Here is a 22,950-nt window from a genome sequence, read left to right on the forward strand (position 1 = left end):
TTGATCCTATCTAATGTAACTGTGCATGATCTCATTATCTATCTAAATGTCTAATCCTTTTTTTTTTTTAATCCTACTAAACTTTTTCCCTTCGGTGACACACTGTGGCAGTGAGTTCCAACAGGTTAATTATGTGTTGTGAAAAAGAATATTTCCTTTCATCCGTTTCAAATGTATGGCCTTTCTGTTTCATGGAATGTCCCTGTGTTCTTCTGTTATGAAAACAGGTAAATAGGAGTACCCAATTTACCATTCTTTAGTGTATATACTTTTATTGCATCCCCAATTTTTTTTCTCCTCTCTACACTAAAACAGCCCCATCTTCCACACTCCCATGAAACTCTTCCGTACTGCCATTCATTTTCATTACCCATCTCCAAAACCCTTCTATTTCTACTAGATGTACTGGGGTTTTTTTCATGGGGTGGCTAGAACTGATCATGTAGTCCAGATGAAGGTATACCATTGATTGATTTTATATATATTTATACATATAAATAAATGGTATACCTCATGTAATATATAATATGACATAATATCGTATACACTTCTTCATACATCCAAACATTAATTTGCTTTTTGGTTACTTCTACACACTGAACAGACGTTTTAATTAAGCCATTCGCATCCTAACGGAAGTTGCTACATTGGATTCAGGAAATATTGGGTGACAGTCTTTGGTCTATGTTATGCAAGAGGTCAGACTACACAACAATGTAGTGTAGTTGTTAAAATGCCTTCTGATGTTAAAAATCTATGAATAATTCTATAAATTGACCCCAGTCTTCTCTCTGTGCGGTAACAGTTAATTCAAAACCAAGCAATTTATATGAGTTCAAATTATTCCTTTCAATGTGCCTTACATTTGTCAACATTGGATTTCACCTGCCTCTGTGCTGTCCATTCACCTAGTTTTATGAGGTCCATCTGGAGTTTCTCATAGTCCTTTCTAGTCTTGACTAACCTAAATAACATTGAGTTATCTGAAAATTAAGCCACACACTCCTCATGTCATCAGACCATTACCAATACTGGTCCTAGAGTAACCTTTTGGCATGTTTAGATCATATATTCCCATTTATTTTTCTGGACCTCTAATGGGTTTCTAATGCATAGTAGTATTTTATCTCTGACCTCACGGCTACTTATTTTCCTTAGTAGTCTCATGATAATCTTTGACAGTCCAAATGAATTATCTCATCCATTTCTTCTTTAACCACTATTTTACTGACACACTCAAAGAATTCTAATTGATTAGAGAGGCATGATTTTCCATCCCAAAAGCTGTGCTGATTTTCCCGATCACATCCATTGCATCTCAGTGTTTTATTTCTTTGGCTTTTGTTTCAACCAATTTACCTGGTCTTTACGAGTAAGTAAGGCTTCCTGGCCTGTAATCCCTAGAATCCGGTTTAATAGATAGATATATTTGCTCCCTCCACTTCATTCACCCTATCACATAAGCCCAAGGCCAATCAGCAAACTCCAAGGTCTACCACCTCTGGGAACTGTTCATTTTATTCTCTTAACCACATTGGAAAGCAGCAGCAAGTTGTGATGAATAAACACCACCACACCAGTACCTCCGTTAGGTACTAAGGTCTTCCTATTTAACCCACTGGGGCTTGAAGATGCTGCTAGGAAGGCCAAAAAAAAAAAACCACCACCTCCCTGGTCCTCTGCCAATTGACCTGTGGGAGAAAAATTCCTTCCTGACCCCCTGAACAGGAGATCAGCTAGATCCACAGCATATGTCAGAGCAGATTCCCATTCCTAGTTCAGGTGGGCTTCTGGAATGGAGCCAAAAGAGGCTCCACATGGACTCAGTACTTGGCTAAATCCTGGGAGCTAGGGAATGCTGGCCAACCAGCACCCCTCTCCCCGAGCTGACCAATGGGTGCCAGAGACTCCCAGGGGGAAGAGCTACCTATGTTCCTTTGCAAGTGTCTCCCTCCCTCACTACTGGAACTATTTCCTTGTACCACTGGCCCCATCAATTTCCCCCACCCATTGATGTTAGTGGGTGGCATTTATGGTATACAGTAGCATAAATGCTAGAGATTTTAATTTCATGTTCTGTGGCTTTAGGGCTTTTTTTGACTTACTTCCTCATGTTAAACTATAGAAAGAGGAATATTTTTCAAGGTCATCATGCTAGTTTTGCTACAATCCCAATCATGGGCATCTTCAACTTAACTTTTTTGTGGTCACATTTATTTAGTTGCTCAACTATAGTTGTTGCTTGAACCAACTTCAGTATTTGATTTAGGACTAAATCACAAGTAGGTTCCAGTCTTGTATGTTCCTTAACTAGCTGTTCCAAGAAATAATTACTGAAGGTGTCAAGGAATTATTTCTCTAAATGGTGCCCTGTAGTGAAAATTGGCTTGTTTATGTGTAGGTGGGTAAAGTCACCCATTATTATTGTATTAGATTCTGTTGCCTCTTAAATCTGCCTGTTGCTGCTGCCATCTAGTCTGGCCCCATAGTAAAGGGGCAAGAACTTTACAAAAGAGCTATGCAAGTGTGCACCAGCTACAGATCGGCCACAACCTGGCTACCTAGAAATAACAAGATCACCAGAAAAAAAAAAAGCCTAGGAACTCCAGGTTATGTACTATTGCATAAACCAGCATCTTCTGATAAGGAGGAGACTATAAACTGGCTCTAATGTGAAGCAATTTCACATATGCCACCACAGTTAGTTAATGAACTGGAGGATTCTAAGAACACTTTGCCAGGAATTGCCCCAACCAGCCCAAAGCTTATTGTGGTTGTTTTTTCTGTTGTGAAAATATTAAAGACAAAACAGGACATTCATATGGAACAGTTGTAATTTATTAAAACACTACAAGATGTATTAGAACAGCGGTTCTCAACTGAGAGTCCGTGAGCCCTTTCAGAGGGCCGCGGAGCCCAGCGTCTGAAACCTGGTGCCCTGAGCCCCAGCGCTGAAGCCGACACCCCCACCCCTCCACCCCAACCGCGAGCAGCACGGGGCTGAAGCCAGCAGCCTATCCACCCCAACTGGGAGCAGCGCAGGGCTAAAGGCAGCAGAGACCCCTGCCCCAACCGAGGGCAGCACGGGGCTGAAGCCGGCGGGCCTTCCCCCTCACTCACCCCAGCCGGGAGCGGCACAGGGCTGAAGCCTGCGGGCCCCACTCCCCGCTGAAGCTGGGAGCTGCACTAGGAGCCCCCCTCACCCGCACCCTGAGCTACCCCCCTGCCCGTACACGGCCCCTAGCTACCCCCTGCCTGCACCCTGAGCGGTTTTGAAACCTTTTGAACCGAGTGCCCCCTTTGAGTTATATTTGTTGGTTGCATCCCCCCCACAGCCCAGACAGGCTGGGTGGCCTCCTGAATAAGTCAGGGGGTGGAGGTGGCACTCCCTCCCTGGACCTTGCTGTGCAGAGCTGACTCAAGCTCTGCCAGCCCTTGCCCCTGCAAAATAGAAGTAAAACTATGCCTATGCCCAAGGATCCCCCCGCCCAGCCAGAGCCCAACACTTCCCTCTCCCCCAGCCGGGCCCTGGAGTTTCTATACCATGTTGAGGGGGGTCTCAGCAAGAAAAAGGTTGAGAACCCCTGTCTTAGAATGTAACATGGTCTTTTGTTCTAGCGAAACAACATTTAGTGTTACAAACAGAATGGATTCATCTGAATTGTCAGTATCCATAGGTTGTATGAGATTTAGCAAGCATTGTTGGTGGAAAAATGGATGCCATATTTAGAAATCTAGAAGTCTTATAAAAATCTCTAGGTCAAGAACAAAAAGTTGTGGATATATCAGTTCCAGTGTGGCACCCACAAGATATTTACCTATCATCACCTTAAGCACTTTGCTTATAACCAGGAACGGATTTACCATGAAACAAAGTGTGCGGTGGCACGGGACCCCCAAAATGCAAGACAAATCTCATCTGACAACCCCCACCCCAAGCGCTGACTCCGCAGCTCCCATTGGCCAGGAACTGCGACCAATGGGAGCTGCAGGGGCGGTGCCTGTGGGCAGCGGTGCGCGGAGACCCCCATCCCACCTCCACCTAGGAGCCACTGCTGGAGGGGGGTGTGTGCTGGTCGCTATGGGAGCCATGCCGCCCAAAGTAAGCACCACCCCCCTGACCCTTTCCAACACCCCAAGCCCCTGCGCCGAGCCTGCACCCAAACTTCCTCCCAAAGCCTGCCCCCCTCACCCCTCCTCCCACACCCCAACGCCCTGCTCTAATCAAGGTACCTCACTTTATTTTCATTTACTTCCCATTACTTATAATATCGGAGGAGGATGAAGAAAAAAAGAATGAAAAATTGGGGGGAGATAAACAGTCAGTTCTCAGACTGGAGAGAGGTAAGTAGTGGTGTCTCCCAGGGGTCTGTAGTGGGCCCAGTACTATTCAGCACAGAATCATAAGATAAGAGAGAATGTTCTTTTTCTTGGCTGGGTCCCAAGGGGGGGGCCCTGAAAATGAAGCCACGCACAGGGCCCCACTAACTCTAAATCCACCACTGCTTATAAGTTAAAAGAAAAGGAGTACTTGTGGCACATGAGAGACTAACAAATTAATTTATGCATAAGCTTTTGTGAGCTACAGCTCACTTCATCGGATGCATGCAGTGGAAAATACAGTGGGGAGATTTTACATACACAGGGAACATGAAACAGTGGGTGTTAGCATACACACTGTAACGAGAGTGATCAAGTAAGGTAAGCTATTACCAGCAGGAGACTTCCTGAGGAAACTACAATCCATAGGTGATCTTCCTGAAAACACCATCCTGGCCACTATGGATGTAGAAGCCCTCTACATCAACATTCCACACAAAGATGGACTACAAGCTGTCAGGAACACTATCCCCGATAATGTCACGGCAAACCTGGTGGCTGAACAATGTGACTTTGTCCTCACCCATAACTATTTCACATTTGGGGACAATGTATACCTTCAAATCAGCGGCACTGCTATGGGTACCCGCATGGCCCCACAGTATGCCAACATTTTTATGGCTGACTTAGAACAACGCTTCCTCAGCTCTCGTCCCCTAATGCCCTTACTCTACTTGCACTACATTGATGACATCTTCATCATCTGGACCCATAGAAACGAAGCCCTTGAGGAATTTCACCATGATTTCAGCAATTTCCATCCCACCATCAACCTCAGCCTGGACCAGTCCACACAAGAGATCCACTTCCTGGACACTACGGTGCTAATAAGCGACGGTCACATAAACACCACCCTGTACCGGAAACCTACTGACCACTATACTTACCTACATGCCTCCTGCTTTCATCCAGACCACACCACACGATCCATTGTCTACAGCCAAGCTCTAAGATACAACCGCATTTGCTCCAACCCCTCAAACAGAGACAAACACCTACAAGATCTCTATCAAGCATTCTTACAACTACAATACCCACCTGCTGAGGTGAAGAAACAGATTGACAGAGCGAGAAGAGTACCCACAAGTTACCTACTACATGACAGGCCCAACAAAGAAAATAACAGAACGCCACTAGCCCCCAAACTAAAACCTCTCCAACGCATCATCAAGGATCTACAACCTATCTTGAAGGACGACCCATCACTCTCACAGATCTTGGGAGACAGGCCAGTCCTTGCTTACAGACAGCCCCCAAACCTGAAGCAAATACTCACCAGCAACCACACACCACACAACAGAACCACTAACCCAGGAACCTATCCTTGCAACAAAGCCCATTGCCAACTGTGTGTCCACATATCTAGTCAGGGGACACCATCACAGGGCCTAATCACATCAGCCACACTGTCAGAGGCTCGTTCACTGGCACATCTACCAATGTGATATATGCCATCATGTGCCCGCAATGCCCATCTGCCATGTACATTGGCCAAATTGGACTGTCTCTACGTAAAAGAATAAATGGACACAAATCAGAGGTCAAGAATTATAACATTCAAAAACCAGTCGGAGAACACTTCAATCTCTCTGGTCACTCGATTACAGACCTAAAAGTGGCAATTCTTCCACAAAAAAACTTCAAAAACAGACTCCAATGAGAGACTGCTGAATTGGAATTAATTTGCAAACTGGACACCGTTACATTATGCTTGAATAAAGACTGGGAGTGGATGGGTCATTACACAAAGTAAAACTATTTCCCCATGTTTATTTCCCCCTGGCTACTGTTCCTCACACATTCTTCTCAACTGCTGGAAATGGCCCACCTAGATTAGAAAAACAAAAGGTTTTTTTTCTCTCCTGCTGGTAATAGCTCACTTTACCTGATCACTCTCGTTACAGTGTGTATGGTAATATCTATTGTTTCATGTTCTCTGTATATATAAAATCTCCTCACTGTATTTTCCACTGCATGCATCCAATGAAGTGAGCTGTAGCTCACAAAAGCTTATGCTCAAATAAATTTGTTAGTCTCAAAGGTGCCACAAGTACTCCTTTTCTTTTTGCGGATACAGACTAACACGACTGCTACTCTGAAACCTGCTTATAAGTTGTATCCCTTTCCCCCAATCTTTAATTTATTTTTGTGTCTTTTCAGGCCACAACCTTGCCAACAATTATGCACATGAATAATTTTGATTATATGAACAGTGTCATACTCGCCAAGGGGACTATCATATATAACTGTGTGCAGGATCAGGGCCTTAAACTATAAGCTGTTTCAGGCAGAGTGCATTTTCCTATATGTCTGCACAGTACTTAATACAACTTATCTACAACTAGAATACAAATAATTAACTAATAATAATAAATCCTAACTGTTACTATACTAGGATCTCCCAGAAGTATCAATAGAGCTATGGTCACTAAAGAAGGGGACACTTGAAAGAGCTCTCATACTTCCACTAGAACAGCAGAGAAACTACCTATACATGATGCAGTGAATGTATTTACCCCTTTTTTGAAAAAGGATAAAAAAAGCAATTGGAAAACAGAAAATAAGGAAAGCTACAGTTCCAAATCACCTTTACATAAGAGAAAAAGCAAGTACAATTCAAACTAAAAATCTAAAATATAGAGAAAAACACTTTTTAAATTAATAGTCAGGTAATTATGGGAGGAATTAGTGTTATCATTCAAAGATCAAGCAAAAATCAAACTCAAAATCTCATAAAACACAAGCAGATTTTCCCCCATAGAGTTCTGAGTTAAAAAAAAAAATTAAAAAATCCCAGCATTTTGATTTGGAAGTAATCCTCAGCGGCGAGTGTTGTCCTTTTAAACACTGCCCCCTACTGTTCAGAAAGAGGTCCTAATTAACTTTCTCATAGTTATAACAAAGTACTAAACAAGACCATACCAACAGCATCAAATGGCCACTCCTCTGTGACCAGCACATGCATGGTTTACTTTAACTGGCCAGTTTTCATAAACTTAAACCAATCTCAACCACAGAGCTGTCAAAATATATTAGATTTAGAACTAGTTTAAGATTACTCTAATTAGCGATGAAGCCAATTTGTGAGTGAGAACAGACAATCTGGGGGGCTCAAGAGTACTCAAAAAACAGCAGGAACGTTGGGAAATATCACGAAGATTCTAGCACCATGGCAACAGCCAGCACAATGCTACACAGATTCAATCAGACTTGTTTAGATAAGAAACTCAATTTACTAATCACAAGTTCCAAAATTCCAAAAAGGAGTTAGCATTTGGCTTACCTACGTGTAAACTCTTCACCCGTGCATGACTCTGGCTTTCTGATAAGCTACTTGTCTCATAAACTGTAAACAATTGCTACTTTAAGCACGGCAATCCAAAATTTAAAAAGAGTCAGTTCCAAAGTAATATTGCTTTTGTGTAAAAGACTGCATTAACCAAAGTCTAGATACAATACATCTTATTAATTTAGAGTTGCTCTTTCACTCTCCTGGCTTGTCAACAGTGTCACCTTGTGTGTTTTCTTCATGTTTCTACTGTCCTAGGGCTAAATAAGGTGACTTTTATGGTGACTACTACCGCCCTGGAATAATAATATAATCCATTGTTTTGAGGATAATTCTGGATACATTTTTAAACATTTAAGTTTTTTCACTAATCAATTTATTTACGATACGGGAAAAACAGCACTGCAGCCATTCACCAGGGACAAATGTTGATTAATATGTCCAATTGGTATGATTTTTAATAAAAATACTGCATAGCAGCAACCTACAGGAAATTCTGTAAAACTTGCACATAACTTCTGCTAAACCAACCACCATACATACATATTCATTTAACATATATAATTACATTACTAAGGGCCTGATTCAGCAAACACTCAGGCAACTTTATTCACATGGATAGTCCCATTGACTTCAAATCAGACTTGATCAGATAACGTTAATGGGTCTATCCAAAAGGGTAAAGTTACATGTGACCTTAAGCAATTGCAGATTTCAGACTTTAATGTAAAATTTGTTTTCTCACCACTAATTTTTAGCAACACTTTTTCTAAACAAAGCTTTATGAGAAAGGAGGTAGTTGAGGAAGGTTCCAAATGTGTAGGTTTTTCAGTGCAACCATTAACTGACTGATTAACTATTACCCCACTGTTAACAAACAAAATGCAAACATGTTATAAAGATCCACAAAATAGTTCTTGTAATACCTGATCCAAAGCAGACTGAAGTCAACAGAGTCTTTCCATTGATTTCAATAGTCTTTAGATCAGGTCCTAAATTAGAGGTGGTGTTTGCAGCACCTATTATTAAGGTTTTCCAACTCTTCCTATTATAAGAGACTGTTTTCAGTTCCTTATAACTCTGCCAAACTTTAACGGTTTGGGCTGAAGTTTTCCATATTGGGTGTTTGCCTCCAGCAGAATTTTTTTGAAAAGCTTCTGTCAAAACGGTTCAACCACTTCCAAAAAAGAGGTGGGGGGGGGGAGGCAGGCATTTTGCCATGTAAAATACACACACACACACTTCCAACTGTTTTGTTGAGAAGTCTACCATACCAATTCTTTGTAACAGACTTGAATTGTGGCAAGGTGTGGAATCTCCAAAGATTCCAGCAGTATTGATCACACTCCATCCCCTCACAGCTCCTATCTGAGACTGCCATCCCTACAGAGCAACTGAGCATGCTCTGGCCCAGGGCTACAGGCGCTCAAGCTAGACTCTCCTTGCAGTTGTTGCCCATGGCTGCTGTGGGTCAGGGTGGGGTCGAGCATCAGAATTAAGAGTAGGGACTCTGTCACTCCTGTGCTCTCAGTGACCTCGGCTTCCTGGCACCAGGCAGTGTGGATGAGGAAGGAGCCTGACTCAAATGTAGTGACAATAAGAGGTGGATGAGGTGTGGGAATGAGCAGATTGGGACAGGAGCGGCGATGGAGCAGGACTGGGATTGGGAACCAAGGAAGGAAACAACAGGGAGAAAGACTAATAATGGTGAGAAGATGAGGGGTGGGGAGACTGGAACTGACTGAGCAAGAGGACTAGGACTGGGGATGAGGTGCGGAGGAGATAGATCTGACAAGTGGCAGGGTGTAGAGGAAGAACTGAGGCTAGCTGGCAAAGAGTCTAGTACAAGAACCAGGGTGAGGGGACACTGAGATTAGAAAAGGAGCCCAGGGAGAGAGACTGGAACTGGGAACAAGTGTGGCGGGGAGAGTGGGAGGAGGAATGATGGCTAGAGAGACTGGAGGAGGATGAGAAGAGACTGACTGGATGAGGAGTTGTGAGGAGAGAACTGGGACTGACTGGGCAAGAAAACTGGAGGTTGCCACAAAAGGGACAGGAGCTGGAGGACTTCGTGAACAGTACCAGAAACACATCCGTGCACCAAGGAGGAACGACCAACTAATAACCTTGGCAGGCTATGGAATCAGAGCAGAATACAGACTGGCCCACTGTGGTTCTTTGCCCTCCACTGGTGGGCACAGGTTCCACCACAGAGTCAGGGCAGGATACAAGAGCAAGGAAGTGGATGGTATGAAACATGAATACGTACACATGTTTTCTGACTGCAGCTCAGAGGCAGACCAGCTGGATGTCACTCGGCTGACTCAGGTGGCAGGTCGGAGGACAGCCAGAGGTGAGGAGAGCTTGTGGGGCGGGTGCCAGATGACAAGTTCTGGAAGGCCATGGGTGAGGGGTGGGCAGGGAGCACCCTCCCACAAGAGTTGTGTACTTTTCCCTGCAGCTTCTGACTCTAGCACATTCCATCCTTGGCCCCACAAAGTTGCAGTACCTCAACCTCTTGCTGGCACTCGCCAAGATGGCCATCCATTACTCCAAGATAAGGTAAGCGAGGGGATCAGGAGAAAAGGCTGTCCTCACCTCCTGGAGCACACACCTGTTGGACAGCCCCATGTGTGGTCCACCCTAGTCCTTCTGATCGAAGTCCAGGAGGTGTCCAAGTCTGGTGGTACTAGCCAGGATCAACCTCCGACACACCAAGGAGGACTCTACCACCTGCATACAAAGATGGAAGCTGTGTAGTAGAGGTTCCGTGCAGAGGTCCCCGCCCCACAGCAGCCACTATGGACCTGGTCACTAAGACTAGCTTCCAGGTCCTGAGGAGATCCTGATAAAAGACCAGCAGGTGAGACCTCTTGGGTGGAGATAACAGAACTGCTGGTCTTGTTGGAGCTCTCAGCTTTGGCAGAAGAAGACATGTGCTGGTCTACCTGCACTGTAAAGGAGACTCTGCAGGACCTGGAAGTGAAAGGCATGGACCTAGATACAGATCAGCCCCTGTCCACCCGCCCACAAGGGGAGGCTCACGACACCAGCAGCGATCCAGTGTTGTCGTGGCCAGAAAAACTCCAGGATATTTTTCTGGACACTGACCAAATTTCTTGTGGGCAGGCTCAGGGTGAGAAACTAGTCTCAGAGGCTGGACAGGACCAGCTGGCTGAGCACCAGCACCTTCCCCAGAAGGGAAATGTATTCATCCTCACAGTCCCCTGTAAGGTAGGGCAGTGCTGTTATCTCCATCATACAGAGGGAGAACTGAGGCACCAACTTGCCCAAGTTCACACAGGGAGTCTGGAGGCTGTAACATAACTCATGGTGTATCATATATCAATTATCCTTCATGTCAGAGTTGCAAACCAGAAAGCACATGGGGAATAATCTGCTATTTGGATCTCTGGTGTGGATGTTACATAATAAGTGAAATCCCAGCTTCTCTCCCATTTACACAAACACTGTTTTCATTGCATTTGTCTCAAACATTATCCAAGTTTGGTGGATTAAAGGGATAGGCTGCCTTTCTGTATTTTGGACCACCAAGTCTCCATTCAGTTGAAGAATAACGTACTTTTTGATCTTCCTCAACCCAGGCTCTTTCCAACTGTCCAGCATTTTATAAACACACAAATCTAGGAGACTAACATGTTCTCTCTCTCTCTCCACTTGAAACAGTTCTGAGCTCTCAGGGATCTAACAGAGATGCTTTGTCAGCAATATACAAGATCCTAAGGCCCCAGTTCTGCAATTTCCAGCACACAGGTGGACTCCAGTGCCCAATGCAGAGCCCTGTTGCCTGCAACTGGGCTCCACGTTCAACAAGTTGAAGGATCCACCCTTTATAGTTTAGTATGTCCGGGGGCATGACATCGTGCAGATGTGCAGACCAATGTTGGTCTTATGTTCTTACAATTTCTAAATTTTAATGTGGATTTAACACTAAGTCCTTGCACTAAATCTTCATTTTTTTAAGAGAAAAGGCATTGGCAAAATGATTACCTCACATGGCCTTAACCAGTTAAGGACACTTTCATTCAGCTAAAATTGCTCAGAGCACCACCAACATCCTAGGATCCTTAAGAAAATTCATAGAAAATGTCCTCTTGCAGATGTGCGAACCAATGTTGTTCAGATCTTCATTACTCCAAAAACGATCGAGCTTGGAATGATTATAGTCCTCGTTGGAGGATGGCAAAACAATCCAAGTGTGAAACTAAAAAGCTAAGTCAAACAACACAGCATGCTATAGGCATGGAAACACACATTTTCTCACTCAAAGACAAAATATCAGAAACATCTTGGAACATGGGGTCTCATTCAACATACTTGCACCTATCGGGGTGCAGACAACTAAACCAAAGACATGAGAGCAAAGATACAAGAAGGTCTGTTTACTATAGACAAAACCCTACCAAAAAGACATCCCCCTAAACAACTTTGATAGAAAGTCCTAAATAGAAGTGCCTTTTTTCCTAGTCTAGATAAGACCTTTGTCATATGTTTATATGCAGAGAGAAACCTGTTACAGCAGAGTAACTTTTCCTTAGTTTTTGATTTCTACTTAAGTGTAATCAGTGGCCCAAGTGAATAGAGCAATATACTGAGAACAGTAGTTTTCATTCTGAAGTGCTTATTCTACAGCAGTTCAGTTACAAGCCAGACTGATGGTTTCTCTAACACAGCAGTTCTCAAACTGTGGGTCGGGACCCCAGAGTGGGTTGCGACACCATTTGAATGGGGTTGCCAGGGCTGGCGTTCGACTTGCTGGCGCTCTGCGCTAAAGGCAAAATCTGAGCCCCACCACTCAGGGCTGAAGCCCGCAAGCTTTAGTGCCCCCCAGGATGGCAGGGTTTGTGGTGGGGCTCGGGGTTCAGTATCCCTTCCCAGGGTTGTGTTATAATTTTTGTTGGCAGAAGGGGGTCACGGTGCAATGAAGTTTGAGAACCCCTGGCTCTAAAACATTAAACTGATCAACAGACATCACCAGCTTTAAGGTAAGAAATAAGAAGAGATACCCTTGAAGTGAACATATGCACAAGCTTCTCCAGTTGTGAGTTTTCCCACTTTAAACTAATTTACATGAATCCAGTTCTAGTTGATCTCATGTGGCCTGCTCCCTTTCACTCCCGAGCCATTTCCATTTCCAAACTATCAAGGATCTTTCCCCTATCTCAGCTGTCAAACAACATAGAACAGTAAAAGTAATGTACAATTTACTAAGCAGTCCTAAGAGCACAAGCTTACACTCATCTCTAAAGGGAGAAGGCATGAGACGAAGAAAACATACTGGGATATCCTGATTTGAAATCTGTAACATATGTGAATAAACATCTTGCTGTATCAGAATAATTCCCCACCACCCCCCCAAAAAATTTTTTTTGAAAATCTAAAATTGTAAGTCTGTTGTGAACAAAATACAGAAAAGGAACCAAGGGTGAAATCTGGGTTCTTCTGACTAGGAACTTTGCTACTGATTTCGGTGAGATCAGGATTTCATTCCACTGAGTAACAGTCAAACAGATTATTAATTTATTATTATTATTTTGGAAAAACCCATACTAGCAAAACACTGAATCAGGGACCTTTGATTCCAATACTTCTTGAACTTCAGTAGTATCTTCTTGGTTGGTGGTATTCTTATTGTGAGGCCTGAAATCAAAACTTTGAGACAGAAACCATGAAATAACATTAGCCCCGCCTTTGGAAGAGTGAAGTCTAAAAAGAGTACAGGATTCAACTTATTCCATAAAGAAAAAAGTTGCCAACCAATCAAGAAGTCATCAAATCAGGAGACAAAAGTTGAGGTCAGAATGCAACAAACAAGGAAAGCAAAATAGCTAGAGCACCACATATTGTGACGTGGTCAGTCATTCATGCACTAGACAGCCCAAACTTGCTTGGCCTTTAAAAATATCAAAATATTCAGATTAGAAGAATGGACTGCCTCCTTCAAGAATCCAATCGCTACTCCCTTCAGTTGCAAGGTACAGCACTTAGACCCCCGCACAATTTATTCAACTTTTATATATCTTGTACATCACTGAGTTTGTTTTACTAGTGGCTTCAAAAAGTTTTAAACCACTGCACAGGCGATAAGTAGAAAAGATTAAGACAGTTACTGTGGCAGGAAAATAGTGTTGATCTAAGTAAAATATGCAGACTATTTAGAAACTATCAGAGGTGACCTGTGCCTCCCGATAGTGGGGGGACAGTGCGGGCAGCCGGCTTTAGCAGTGTTACTGAGCATGCTCAGTCCGTGTGATCATGCAGACTACAAGCCAAGCAGCAAATAGGGGGTAGTGGGCGGGAGGGGAATGTGACCCTGCTTCCTTCCCACATCCGCCTTTCACCCTAAATGTCGCCTCTGGAAACTATGAATCTCATTTTCAGAGGAACTGAGAAGTCCATAGAAGAGCTGATTAAAAAAATTTGTTATTTTCTCCAACGGAAAATTTTGATGAAAATGTATATGTTCATTTTTGTCTAAATTTAAGATGGAAAAAAAAATTTCAGCAGAAATACAAGTACTAAAAACTTTTATTTCTACTAAAATATATGGGGGTTTTGGTTTTTTTTGGGACATTCCGTTTTTTGACAAAAACTTTCCAAAGGAAGCTGTGAAAAAATTGAGTAATCAAAAAACCCAATTTCCTGTTAAAAATGTTTCCACTGAAAATTTCCAACAAGCCTATCGTGCTGGGGTGACCACATTTGCAAAATCCAAAACCGGGGTACTGTTGTGGCGATACTGCTTCGGGTCATGAAGTAGTCACACAGAAAGCTAAAGGTACACTTCTTTTTAAAAATGCGTGCGGGTATCAGCGCAGCCAGCTTCTGCATATTTCTTGGACTGGAGGGGTTTTTTTTTCCCCAGTACCTTACGGTCTGAACTAGTTTATAATTAAACAGCGAATAGGTGTTGTTAACATTGACTTTGAGCAAAAGAACAGCACTGATTGTAGAGACTTTTATCTTCACTCCAAAGCCTGCTCTTCACCCCGATGCGCATTTCAGTTGTCTGTCTCAGTAAAACACAATGCCAATTCTACTCAGGGTAGCAATAATTCTTGAAAAAACATTTGGTAGTTAGAAAAAATCCAAGCGTTTTGAGCAATGACACAAAAAAGTGGGACAGTTCAGGTGTCCCAAAAGAGACATATTGGACATTGGAACATAAAACCAGAACTGAGATATATATAAAGTCACTTTGCATAGACTTCAATGGGAGACATGGATGCTCAGTGCCCCTAAAATTCAGGCCATAGATGAACACGCAGCATAATACGTCAAAAGGTCACTTCACCCCCCTCTGTACATTCGTGTAGATGCACTTTCTAAAATAAAATAACATACTGAATGTACACCATACACTATTTCCAAACATCTCTGTCTTTGCTATTTCAAAACCACATTTCTTTAAGCAGGGACCCTATATATGGTAAGTATGAAGTTGAAAAAGAGGTATTTGTTTCTAATTATATAAGTGTATATATGTGAAAAAAATTCTTCAGAGGTGAACAACTGATTTGTACAATCAGAAAACTCAAAAATGGCTAAACGTGTTTTCGTGATTTGTTTTCTTTCTGGATTGAGCCAAGTTGTTAAAAGTTCATTCTAAACAGTAAACTTGTTTAAATCAGGGATCTGCAACCTTTGGCACATTGCCCATCAGGGAAATCTGCTGGCAGGCCGGGACGGTTTGCTTACCTGCAGCGTCCGTAGGTTCAGCCAAGCGCAGCTCCCACTGGCTGCGGTTCACTGTTCCAGGCCAATGGGGGCTGCAGGAAGCGGCGTGGGCCGAGGGATGCGACAGGTAAACAAACCGGCCCAGCCAGCCAGGGGATTTCCCTGACGGGCCACGAGCCAAAGGTTGCCAATCCCTGGTTTAAATTATAATTTATTTAAAATAGGAATTTAAGGCAGAAATCTCCTTTCTACAATAACTCTAAACATCAGAATATACATAGCAGATCTAAAGAACCTTTAGCTATCGAACGTTGATCTTACCATCTTAGGCCTGGTTTTTTAATGTAACACCTTTTAATATTGTACATTTTTTTAATTACAACTCAGGCCCTGATCCTGCGAACACTTACATGTGTTTAACTTTATGCATGTGAGCAGTCTCACTCAAACATGGAACTACTCACATAAATAAAGGTGAGCATATGCATAAATGTTTGCAGGATCAGGGCCTAGGATGGTATTTCTGCATTTTAAAAAATTAATACATCAAGAACTATATCCTAAGACAATTCCCTTTACAAACTCCAATTAATACTATAAAATCAGTATAAAGACTATAACTTGCCAAACTAAAGTCCAAGGTCAAATAGCAGTAGTAAGTGCCTCTCATCTCAACCCCAAACTCACGACAGAAGGCTGTGAAGAATAGAAAACCTCATGGTTCCGGATTTAAACCAATTCCTAACTATTAGATATAACACTGAGAGCTTTATGTGGGACAGACTATTTTCCACTTCTGACTATTGTGGGGTTTCTTGCACCCTCCCTCTGGTACTGCCACGGCCGGAGACAGGATACCGGACTTGATGGAGTTCTGGTCCACTATAACAATGCCTATATTGAGCAAGTTATCGTAAAGCAGTTTGCATGGTTGCCGACTGCTATCTTCGCTACACCTGCTTTCTGGATACACAGAAAATGTCAGTCTCCAGAAATATCACTCCATTAATCTGAATGAGCATAAATGAACTAGGAAGGTTTGTATAAAATGGCATGTCTTCTGGTGCAGAATTTTGGGAAAAATAAATGAGCCTTATGAGTCTTTGCACAAGTCTGCAAAGTTAAAATACCTGTTATTGAACAGTACACAATGTGAGAAGCAATCTTGTTAATGTCTTCATACCCCAGGCCCATTTCAGCCAGTTTCCCAGGGACATAATTTTCCACAAAAACATCAGACACAGCTGCAAGCTGAAAGAAAAGACAAAGATGAGTCAGACTTCTTAATCAACTGCTGAAAGTTCAACAAGTTCCCCACATAACCTAATTTAAAATTTCAGTAAACAAGATAGTTCCTGGCTTTCCTACAGTACAGAAGTCACAAGGTAATTGTGACTGGCTTAAATAAATTTGTTATTCTGAACAAATGGCTTCTCTGCTCTGGTCAGTTACAAACGAGAAGTGTTGCGTGCCTAGAATGGATTCACTATAAACGACTGCTACGCTATTAAAATCTTGAATGCACCATATATGATGTTATATGGTGTAATCATGGCAATTGGCCAAGGGCTGTCTACATTTAATAGGACAAAACACCAACATTATATTTGTCTTTCCTAATTTTGGGAACAAGTAGGGAGAAGAGGAAGCACCCTTCATCTGCTGCTGTTTTCTTTCTGGCAGAAACTGATGCTTTTGGCAACTGTGTTTTTAATTTCCAAACTATCAGCTTCACATACAGTATCTTTTAATATATTTCATGGCCCTGGTGCTGTCTATTTTTTTCTACACATAACTATCTGATGATGTTAGATTAAAACCCTAAAGGCAGTTTCAGGAATAGAATATCCAGCCCTGGAGCCTGACTTTCTGTCTCACAGCAGAAATGACAATGCTTATAAACAATGTGATAGGATGCAGCTGCTTTCTAAACCTAGAAAACTCCAGGTCAGTGGACTGTTTCTCAACATAGCAGACAAAAGACTACCACTGTTTTCTCAAGTGATTCTATTTCTTATGCTCTACAACTAAAGCTTTTGATCTGGATCTATTCTCCATATGCTTTTATAGTTGAGCACAAGGGCTCTTACCAAGAAAGGCACGTTAAGGGTTAAAGATACAGAAATACTTATTATTTTCACCTGTTCAATGAGGGGAAAGGATTTAATATGAGAGAATACTCAAAGGCTAATCCTTGGTTATCAACATTTCCTTTATACTTTATATATTTCCACATAAAGAACCTTTGCATCAATTTAACTAAACCAGTATCCTAAAATTGATTATTGCCAACTTGTCTACACATCAATTTATCTTAAATCACTTTCATTTAATTGGTGTAACTTTCATGTGTGGATATAGGTTTAAAATTAGTTAAATACTTTTATATAGATTTAGCTTATGCATGTAAATTTACCAACATAAATTACACAATATAAACCAAGTTTAAATGAATAGATCAGCATCCACTCTAAGTTGCACCAGTTGAATCAGAATTAAAAATAAAAAAAAATCACACCTTTATATTTAAACCACTACAATTCTGTATATAGACCAGCCCTAAATCAGTCTGAATTCACACCTTTCATTTCCGTGTAAGTTTTTATGTAAACCAGCCCCCTGTTGCACAATATAGGAAATATCTATTTAGCTATTGTATCGTTATATAAATGGTCTGATCCAAAGCCTACTGAAATCAGTTGAAAGACTCCTAATGATTTTAATGGACTTCAAATCAGAGCCTAAATCATACCTTCATTCATCCCCACAAATGGGAAGTTATATCTGGACGTATTTATAAATGGTTATGTCATGCGAACAAAGTTAATTATGAACCTCTGGAGAAATAGGCTTATACCTGAGAAGATGGTGGTGGTCATTTTAAGGAATATGAGAAACAATCCACTGACACATACATATATACACATACATTAATTAAGCACAGGCTTTGTGCAAAAGTGAACTGTTTTAGATTATTTCAAGTCGACCAGAGTTCTACTTTCTGAACGCTATCATGTATCTGGCTGATTACTATGTACAGTACATTGGAACAGTTTCCATAAACTAGTGTCATCATATCAGCAATCACAACCATTATTGTTCTAGCATGTAGGCTGTTTTACTGTATCTAAGGCCAAAGAAAAAGCCAAGCCAGCAAACATTTAACCGAGTAGACAGAAACTGATTCTCATTCAGACAACAAGGCATGAAACTTATGAATGATTGGATTGGCTGCATGGAGGAGACACTAATAACATCCACAGATAGTCTATAAGTTCAACATAAGGTAAAAGTGCATTTTAAAGCCATGAATTATATTTAAAGGGGCAGTATCAAGAAAATCCAGGACTACAACGTGACTGGTTTAAAATTATTTAAAGCCTTTTGAGGAATCGTCTCTAGATTTTTAATAAATGTTGTTGAATTTTAATGGGGGAGGATTGATTGTTGTTTAATTCACCATTTCATTGCTGAGAAATGAATGCACATTATTTCATGGAAGCTACAAAAAGTGTGTGACTGGCATGGAAGGAGTCCTGTCTCTCACGGAGAACAAGGGTTCCACAGAGCTAATGCCACTGTCAGCACTAGCCTGGAAGATGGGAGAAGGTAGGACCATAGCCCTCCAACCTCTCTGCACAGGCTAGCAGAACCAATCAGGTAAGATGGGGAGCACACTAAACAGTCTTTAAGGGTGTCTTCGCTGCAGAATTAAAGCAGGCTCTAACTAGGTTGTTGCCCCAACCCCCTCTTGTCCACACACACAAACATCTCACCAGAGTTTGGTTGTACTTCAGACACAAGCTAGCTGGCCCAGCGGAGGATACAGGCTAGAGCTCAGATACTACTTTCACTCAGGCTGGTAACTCGCCAATATTGTAGTGAGGACATAGGCTAACTCTTTCAATTGCTGATAGTCCTCCAGTGCTTTCCCGCAATTTCCTCCCCCTCTCAGCCCAAAGTACCCAGAAGGAGAGACAAGTTATCCCACAACACACCAGGAAAAAAATCAGAGCAAACTCAGTTCACTGCAGCACAAAGAACCATGGAAAAGTCTAGTGACACACACAGGGAATGCAGCATCAGTGAGGAAGCAATAACTCAGGTTTGGCTTTGCAATGTGGCTGCTCACACCTGGGCTAGACTAAGGCCAATCACCCAAGTTAACTCATCCTCTTAAGGAGCTGCACTAACTGTACTACTTGGGAGCTCTCTGAGGCTTGGTCTCTCCCTGATGCCTTGCTGGTTCGATTGCTGGATCACCCTAACCCTGACATAGGGCTGTGACTTAACATCGATCAAATTCCACCGTTCATGCCCCACTTTAGATCTCTGAATACAAAGTCTAGCTTTCTTATTTTGGTCTCCAATAATGAATGAGATCAAAAAGGCGCATGCACTGGAATTGTACTTAATACAGCTAGTACACTATTCTGTTCAACTTTATATCTCATTAAAAGGTGGTGGTATAAGTACAAAAATATAGATTGTTTCTGTTTCTCTCTCATAATTGCACTCATTATTTGGAAAACACCAATATTAAAAACATATACTATTTTATGAAAAGAAGAAAATTTGTAGAAAGTAGTATTAATATTGCCAGTTTATCCTTTTGGGATGACATTTAAAAGAATTCCATAAAGATGAGTTGTATCCACCGCAACTATCAATTTCTCTTCTCTGACATAGGCATGAATGTGTGGGATGGATCTGCTGACTTCAGAGAAGAGAAAAGGGCCTGCCCATTAATTTCCCATCAGAAAGTTCTCCCAAAACTATGGTAACTAATATAAATTTATGTAAGAACCACTACAAAATTATTTATAGTAAATGCACAAGAGGAATAAATCCTACAGACTTATCCTCTGACAGCAAGTTTTGATGAATTGGTAAGTAGGGCTGTAAAAAATATACTCAGACATATCAACACAAAAGGGTGATAGGACGTCAGATAAGTGGACTTGCTACTTTTAGAAGAGAGGAAATTACAGATAAGGTTAGATTTCTCTCTACTGAGCTGCATATCCACTTATCCATCACATACTTAGGAAGCAGCCAGCAGTGAAATATAGAAAATATTAGAAAGGGCAAACAGTGATATGAGCTAAGTAGACTAAGGAAGAGCAGCGTGAGTTACTGGGGCACCAAAGGGTGAAATAACCTTGTGACTAATTATGTGAGAGCAGATGTCTGGAAACCTATCTTCTATTGCTTTGTAAAAGGGATGAAAAATGGACCAGACTGCTGATTTACAGATTTCTCCTGCTGACTTGCAAGCCTCTTCTACCCAAGTTGTTTTGGCTGCATCTGTGGAATGCGCCTCAAGGTTCTCTGAGGCTACTAGGCTTTTGGATTTGCTCTTTAACACAGCTCTGGATGCATACAGTGAACATTTCTTTGTAAGCCTTGTTTCCTGTATCCAAGATGGAAGTTTAGGAAATAAGACCATTGATTTTCTGAAGCGTTCGGTACTCTGTATATAAAATTTTAGTAGCCACATAACCTCTAGCTAGAGCACACAACCACTTCTTTCTGGTGCTTGCGCTCAGGATGTAAGTTAAGGATAAATTATGTCCCAAGACCTGAACTTCTCATATTAATGAATTTCCTTATGGTATTTAACATGACTTTTTTCTGTATGGAAGTGGATAAGGCTCAGAACTCAGCATGGAGAGTGTGCCAGATGTATTGACCACTAAGATGACTACCAGTTATAAATCTGCCACTAAAGAAAAATGTATCCATTCATGCACACCCATTTGATCAAATCCAGCACTAGAAAGGTCCCATTTTATGGTCCCAATTTAGGTCCAACCATAATCTCACATGGATAAATCTGGAAGATTTTAGCACCATATAATCCAAAACCACCAACCTGTTAGCCCCACACCAGAAACTAAATCTAGTTCAGAACCAAAACACACCTCCTTAGCCCATCTCTACTGTTACTACAACACCACTGCTTTGGTTGCCATTGATTCAAGAAAAAAAAGTTACATTTATGACTGCATCTTCCATAAAGAATGGGGGCTATGGGAAATCAGAGTCAGCAAGGCCTGAATGCTTGATCTTTAAATCTGAGGTGAATGATTGTACAAATCCTAAATTTTCTTTGTAATTTCTTCTCTGTTAGGCTTTGATTTTCAGCTTTATTTTTTTGCGGGGGAAAATCAGCCTCCACTGGAATGATGGTCTCCTTCATTTCCACAACCACTCTGGTGTCAATTTCAGGCATCTAAACTGTTGGTTGGTTCTCCTTTTAGATCTTCTACAGTATCATGATTTGCCTATTAAAGCATCTGCTGTTGGAAGACTGTTTCCATTCAGACCTATTTACTTTATCTACAGCAGCACTGAGGGAAAAATCTAACTATTTTTTTGCTGCTGGTGAGAAACTATTTGCCTGTAGGGGCTTGTTTGGCTTCCTCAAACTACTGTTCCCAGGCCAAGAAAGTCAGGATGACTAAACAATGTTGTTGAAATACTCCTGAGGGAAAAACCTGGTTTGGGGAGCCTACTTAAAGTTGTCTGACTCAGAATGAAGAGGCTCCCTCCTTCAAGGGATGAAGAATCTACAGACAGGGAGGACACTAAAAAGGATGAGACCACATGTTTCCTGAGCATATGACCTTTTGTTTTTCAGTTTTTCTAAAACTCCCTATATTTTCTAGATATTTTGTAACCCTTGCCTGAGGAATAATCAATTAGTTTGGGGGGTAGAAGGACAGAAATGAGCCCTACCTGTCTTTTTCTTTCTAGCTTTTGGCCTTTCAGTAAAATCACTAGGGGAGGAGACCTCAGGAATGACCCATATTTTACCCTAAATACTCGCTGGGCAACAAAGTCTCTTGGGGTTTGCCTATATTAGGAAAGGCGGTTAAGGCGAGGTCCTGCCACAGCCTGTGTCTACATGAAGGAAATTATTGTGGTTAGGTTGGGATTAGTTAGCGTATTTAGCTACCTAGCCCCAAGCTAATCTTGATAAACCTTAGAACAGGAAGAAACACCATCAAATGCAGCCCTGGAGAGAATCAGGAGAATGTACTGGACAGAGGAAGAAGTGCAGAGGTGGTATGATGGGGTTCTCCAATCCCCTTCTCTGTTATGTGACTTGATAGATTCCCTGCACTGCCACTCCTTACTTGAAGAGTTTACCCTATTTCCTGGAATCTGTGCATTTCTTGGCAGGTTGCTGTAGCTACTATGGGGGCTAGTTCAGCTCTCTGCTATACCACAAACAGTTGATCTTCTGGATGCTCAATAGATTTTGGCTCAGTGCCATGCTGCCCATGTGTTTCTGCTGAGGTGTTAGGTGCTGATATTGTGGAGTGGCAGATGGTGGGAGGGAAGCTACTAAAATACACCAATTTTTTATGAAGCAAAATTGTATAATTTTTCCAAACCACCCATAGGAAATCTATGAAGTTAAGTAACAATCAATATTGCCTTGCAGTTCTATTCTAAAGTGTGTCTATGAAAATGACATTATAGGATTCTGGGTTTAAGGTCTCCAAATGATTTCCATATTAAGTGTGCTCACTTCTGCATAAGCGAAAAACACAAACTCAAATTGGAATCCACCA

The 22,950-nt window shown here is 41.8% G+C and overlaps 1 protein-coding gene across 6 annotated transcripts in view; it reads right to left on the reverse strand.

The window, feature by feature from the left end:
- Window positions 1–22,950, reverse strand: part of SUGCT (succinyl-CoA:glutarate-CoA transferase) — a 494,323-nt gene that overhangs the window by 455,771 nt on the left and 15,602 nt on the right. For all 6 annotated transcript variants that reach the window (XM_075125606.1, XM_048839164.2, XM_048839165.2 and 3 more), the window contains exon 6: window positions 16,498–16,618. In XM_075125606.1, coding sequence (XP_074981707.1) covers window positions 16,498–16,618 — 121 coding nt within the window. The remainder of the gene's footprint in view (window positions 1–16,497; window positions 16,619–22,950) is intronic.

The sequence above is a fragment of the Caretta caretta genome, chromosome 2, assembly GCF_965140235.1.
Source record: "Caretta caretta isolate rCarCar2 chromosome 2, rCarCar1.hap1, whole genome shotgun sequence".
Lineage (NCBI taxonomy): Eukaryota > Metazoa > Chordata > Testudines > Cheloniidae > Caretta > Caretta caretta.